At 41.4% G+C, this 6,277-nt stretch overlaps 1 protein-coding gene across 1 annotated transcript; it reads left to right on the top strand.

Annotated features, from left to right (window-relative positions):
* Positions 1-619: 619 nt before the first annotated feature.
* LOC132469014 (uncharacterized) lies at positions 620-3,262 on the top strand. The gene is given in 4 exon segments (XM_060066926.1): positions 620-713; positions 716-823; positions 2,221-2,476; positions 2,478-3,262. Coding segments are annotated over 4 exon segments (927 nt in total). The 3' UTR covers positions 2,947-3,262.
* Positions 3,263-6,277: the final 3,015 nt, after the last annotated feature.

Below are 6,277 nucleotides of genomic sequence, written 5' to 3' on the forward strand. Positions count from 1 at the left end.
TGCCATCAGAACGTTTGTAGCCTACTTATCTAATTGTTTATAGAGCATTATTAATTTCTGTAACTTGGTGCTGTATCTTTCTTTCTTTCATGTTTATTTCGAATATGTAGACAAAACAAAAACAACAAATTTTGCCAATTACAACAATAAAGCCATTCAAAAATGAATAACAAAAAAACAAAAATAATAATAGTAATAGTAAAAATAAAAAGCAAAAATAAGCAAGAAATAAAAATAAACTTTAATGTAAACATATCCGAGTGAGAAGAAGTAAAAACGTATGTACTCCCACCCCTCTTCTTACTTACTCTGTATAATAATAATAATAATAATAATAATAATCATGATAATAACAATAATAATAATAAATGAATATAAAAATGTTATGTTATATAAATAAATATACATATGTAAGTATGTACATATATATATATATCTACAACATACATTTAACAAGTGAAAGTATAAATGTGACACAACAGCGTGTATACATAGTTTTCACGTGATGTCACGCCCTTGTTGGAATGCCCACTTGGCGGGCAAAATATACTATTTCAACTGCCAGTCCGCTGCCCACCAGCTACTTTTCTTTACTAGCTTTGGCTTAACTTTTGCCAAAATGCCAGATAGTTGTTGTGCAATTGGCTGCACAAATCGACGAGGAGACAACCCTGGGTTGTGCTTTTACAGAATCCCGTCTGAGAAAGAAAACCCAGGAGGAGGTTGTGGATATGTGCCTTGAGACGTGCCTCCGTCCCTGGGGAAAACCAACAATGGCAACCATCCAAGTACACACGTCTTTGTAGCGAACATTTCATCAAAGGTAAGGTTAAGCTCGTTAGTCCACACAGTATTTTAATTATTGTACTGTCAGTCATTATATATTTACGTATTCGTTCTGACATGGTTCGCTTAAGTGGACCTATGCACCCAACTCCAGCGGCCTTGCTGATCATTTTCAGTCTGAAAAGATAACAACAGTCAGATGTAGGAAGGGGTGAGGGCAGTACCGCGGGAAGTAGCACCCCCTCTCTGAGGCCCTGTCTTATCACAGAAAACGATCATTTCTAAAAACTCCGGCCAAAGTGGAGATTTCTGAAAACGCCGGTTATGTGTTGTCGTGTCAACGGGGAGAAACTGGGTTTTAGGTTCTGAAGCGTCACATTATGCACCGTGAAATGCTTAACGTCATGTGAGCGCCCGCTGTACCGTATTGGTCCGAATATAAACACGAACCCCATTGTAAGAAGACCTATATTTGGAAAAAAGATTTGAAGACCAGATCTTGTTTTTATAAATAAATTAATTGTATTCATTGAAATAATATACGAAAATAAAAAGGCATAGAATAAAACACTGCATTGCCACTAAACAGTAGTGCAAATAGGCCGTACTGATGTGTACACCAAAGTGTTCGCTCTGGCTGTGGTCCCTCCGCAATGTTTCGGCCCGTGGCAAAGCGAGTCATCCTTGCTGCTGTCCAAGGCATTTTGAGACGTGCTGAAAAAAAGTTATATGAAAAAGTGTGAGGGGAGAGGTGGTGCGCTAAACTTGTTCTGTGAGCAGCTGGTTGTGAAGCATGGTGTGAACACAACGATCGATTTTCGACTGTGCGCGCATGCACTGGTGTAATTGAGCTGCGCTGCTATATATCTTTTTTTATCAATGTAGCGAGTTGCGCGTCTAGTGCAGGCTGAGTTGTTTTTTTTCCCAGCACCCCCTGCTGAGAATACGTTCCCACGGCTATGGGTGAGGGTTTTACCAATTTGCATGCAGTGTAAATTTTCCGAAAATTCAGATGATATTATTAGTTTACGTCATTTTATTTCATGAATAAATTATTATTGTAACGTTAGTTATATGAATGAAGTACTGTAACAAACACAGCTAGCTCAGGATAACGTTACTTATTTCTCTTTTTTTTTTCTCTTACAGCCAGGAGAAATATCATTTAGCAAAATCCATTACAGTATCATGAAACTGTCTGAGAACATAATGACTAAAACATGGAATAAAATTTGACTTAAATTAAAACTGTGTTCCACTACCTACTGTAAACATTTACCAAAACAAAATTGGACTAACTAAATACAATTTTCAGTAAGTGACAAAGACTAAAACTAAGTTAACACTGTCTGAAGGAATGATATCACAATGTTCTTGATGTTACTAATAACTTTTTGGAATATGTAGGACATAAACCCTCTTGTGTCATTATAGGTGCCAAATGTGGCGACCCTTTGTCCCCTGACTGGGTTCCATCCATCTTCTCACACATTCCAGCCACCAAGAAGAGGAAAAGGGAGAAAGACATGGAAAGGTATGAGCAGCACAGCAGAATGAAGAACAAGAGGGTGGAGGAGAAAAAGAAGAAAGATGCAGTGGATGTCCTCCTTGACCTGTCATCAGTACCAGATGCTGGACTTGCCCCACCTGCTGTGGATGAACAACAGTGTGACAACAAGCCATGCAAGGAAAAGATTGCAAAGGGAGTGTAATGACCTCAGGGAGGAAAACCGTAAGCTGAAAGACATTATTAAATCAGGAACATTTGATGAACTGGCTTTTGAAAAAGATGATGAAAAAGTGAAGGCAATGACTGGAATCCCCACATATTCAAAGTTACAAGTAGCTATAACATTTGTGTTTTCATTTCTGCAGACTGGTACAAACCTCTCTCCCTTCCAACAACTTCTGTTAACTCTTATGAGGCTAAAAATGAACCTTCCCCTGTCATTGCTTGGTTGTATGTTTAAGATCTCAATTCCAACTGCCAGCAGAACATTTAGAAGCACCATTGAAGTGCTGAATGCAAGACTTGCTCCAGCACTTTTGTTTTGGCCAAATCGAGAGGAGCTTCAGTTCAGATATTTAGACAGGTTTTTCGTAAATGTGCTTGTATTATTGACTGCTTTGAAATTTTTATTGAAAGGCCTAGAAACCTAAGAGCACGAGCACAGACATACTCAAAATACAAACATCACCATACCATGAAATATCTAATTCGCATTACACCACAAGGAACAGTTTCTTTTATATCAAAAGGATGGGGTGGGAGAACATCAGATAAACACTTGACTGAAAGAAGTGGATTTTTGGATCACCTCAACCCAGGTGATGTCATACTAGCTGATAGAGGGTTTGATGTGGCAGATTCAGTTGGTCTGTACAATGCTGAGCTTAAGATCCCAGCTTTCACTAGAGGCAAAAAACATTTGGGTCCAGTGGAATTAGAGTCCACACGAGGACTTGCATCAGTTAGGATACATGTGGAAAGAGTTATCGGTGAGGCAAGGAATCGGTACACCATACTACAAAGTACAATTGGGATTCAAATGTGTGAAGCTGAGCATCCGGAAGGTCTTACACCTCTGGATAAAATAGTCTGTGTGTGCTGTGCACTGACCAATTTGGCTCCTTCAATTATTCCTTTGGGTTGAACATGAGAAGAAACTTTAATAACAGTGAGGTGTAAAACCCGCAGACGAGGGCCGCAACCAGTATGTCGAAACCGCGGCATCCCCTTGACAGCATCCCAGTGTTAACCAGACTCCCTCTGAAAATAATAAAAGGGAAGTACTCAGAATAGGGTTCATGAACATAAGGTCGCTTTCATCGAAGGCGCTCTTGGTCCATGATCTAATTATTAATAAAAAGATCGACATACTGGGGCTTTGTGAAACCTGGTTAAAACCAGATGAGTTTCTAGCCTTAAACGAAGCTACTCCACCCCATTACGTTAGCACCCAAGTATCTAGAGAAGTTAAGAAAGGTGGTGGAGTAGCCCTGATATCTAATTCTAAGCTTAATTTAAAGCCAAAGAATAGATATATTTTCAGATCCTTTGAGGTGCTAGCGCTCTGCACCTCAGCTCCTCGAGAAGCAAAACGAGTTCCAGACTCTTTTGTTTTAGCTATAGTATACCGTCCCCCAGGACCGTATTCAGTTTTTCTGGATGAGTTTTCTGACTTTGCAGCTGATTTGGCTACATATTCAGACAATATTTTGCTTATTGGGGATTTCAATATTCACGTGAATAACCCATCTGATGCCCTCACAAGGGCTTTTCTGTCCATTACAGATACGCTTGGCTTCAAACAGCTCGTCCAGCATCCAACCCACATCGGTGGAAACACGCTGGATCTCGTTCTGACCCGCGGTGTTGACATTTCACAGCTAGTGGTCTCTTCCTACACCTCAGCTTTATCAGACCACTTTTTGCTCACTTTCCAGGTGGTGGTATCCTGCCCCTGCGATGATCAGCAAGCTACTTTCAGCTGTCGCCGCATCACACCTGCAACCATTACAGCTATGGAAGATAAGTTATCTGGTTCACTTGCACCTCTCTGTAACTATAGTGGTTCTGTGGAGTGCCTTACTGATGACCTCAACATTGCCTTGTCTGTTGCCATTGATTCAGTTGCTCCGTACGTAATTAAAAAACGAACATTGAAAAAACCAGCTCCTTGGTTTAATGCAGAAACGCGCATTTTGAAGCGAATTTGCAGGATCCTTGAACGCAAATGGCGCTCGACTAAACTTGAGGTCTTTCATCTTGCATGGCATAATAGTCTGATCACCTATAAGGGTGCGCTGACTATCGCCAGGAACGCCTACTTTTCTAGTATCATTAATTTGAATAGAAATAATCCTACATTTCTTTTTGACACGGTGAGGAGTCTCACTCAGAAACAGAATCAGACCGTAGGCTCCTCGATCTTGGCAGGTGAATTCATGGATTTCTTTGAGAATAAGATTCAATCAATTAGAGAGGAAATTGATGCTTACCGGGCGGCTAATCCTACACATCCTGTGGGGCACGATGGGGTTCTGCCAAGTAGGATGGTGAACTCGGACGCAACTCTTTTGGAGTTTAAGGCAATTTCCTTGGTGGAACTTGAAAGGGTGATAAAGGCCTCAAAGCCAACAACTTGTATGTTGGATCCGCTCCCTTCCAGGGTTCTAAAGGAACTTCTTCCAACGGTGGGGCCTGTTATCCTCTTGCTTATGAATCTTTCGTTTTCAACAGGAATTGTTCCTTCCAATTTCAAGGCTGCGGTGTTAAAACCGCTACTCAAAAAGCCTGGCCTAGATCCTGAATTAGTCAGGAATTATCGGCCTATATCGAATCTGCCCTTCTTGTCCAAGGTACAGGAAAGGATTGTAGCAAAGCAAATTGTTGACTATTTGACGAGGAATAATCTCTTCGAACCTTTCCAGTCGGGGTTCAGGAATTTCCACTCAACTGAAACGACATGACATCCTTCTTGCTTTGGATAAAAATACAAGCACAATGCTTGTGATGTTGGATCTGAGCGCTGCGTTTGATACGATTGACCATAGCACTCTTCTTCACCGTCTTGAACACTATGTTGGTTTCGGGGGTACGGCTCTTGGTTGGCTTGAATCGTACCTCACAGATAGAACCCAATTTGTGCTTCATGAGGGTGCAGAATCAAAGCATTGTAAATTGCGCTTTGGCGTACCACAAGGGTCGGTTCTTGGTCCATTGCTTTTTGCAATTTATATGCTTCCCCTCGGTGACGTTATCCGCGGCTTCGGAATTAGTTTCCATTGCTATGCGGATGACACCCAGCTCTACATTCCTGTAGATTCCGGGGACTCGGCCCAGATTCAAAGGGTTGAGTCCTGTCTGGCTGCTGTGAAGGGCTGGATGTCACAAAACTTCCTACAGCTTAATACTGGGAAGACAGAGCTGATGATTATCGGCTTGAAGCGCGACCGGGAAATGTTTGAGGATGTCTCTCTGTGGTTGGATGGCTTCGCCATCCCACAGAGTGCATCCATCAGAAATCTTGGTGTCTTGTTTGACCCTCAATTATGCTTTGATCAGCATATAAGAAGTATAACTAGAATTGCCTTTTTCCATTTGAGAAACATTGCAAGAATCAGACCAATGTTATCTGTAGTGGATGCAGAGACACTGATTCATGCGTTTGTCTCGTCAAGACTTGACTATTGCAATGCACTGTTCTCGGGATTACCGAACTCTACTACAAAGAGTCTACAGCTGGTACACAATGCGGCAGCTAGATTGCTGACCGGAACGAGAAAGTTTGATCATATTACACCTATTCTCGCCTCTCTACACTGGCTACCAATAACTTTCAGATCAGACTTTAAGGTGCTATTGCTAACCTATAAAGCCTTGCATGGACTATCTCCATTGTACCTGAAGGACCTGATCATTCCTTATAGTCCTTCTCGGTCTCTCCGGTCTTCGGGAGCCGGCCTTCTTTCATTGCCGAAGGTTAAA

Source organism: Gadus macrocephalus, chromosome 12 (assembly GCF_031168955.1).
Source record: "Gadus macrocephalus chromosome 12, ASM3116895v1".
In the NCBI taxonomy this organism is placed as follows: Eukaryota; Metazoa; Chordata; class Actinopteri; order Gadiformes; family Gadidae; genus Gadus; species Gadus macrocephalus.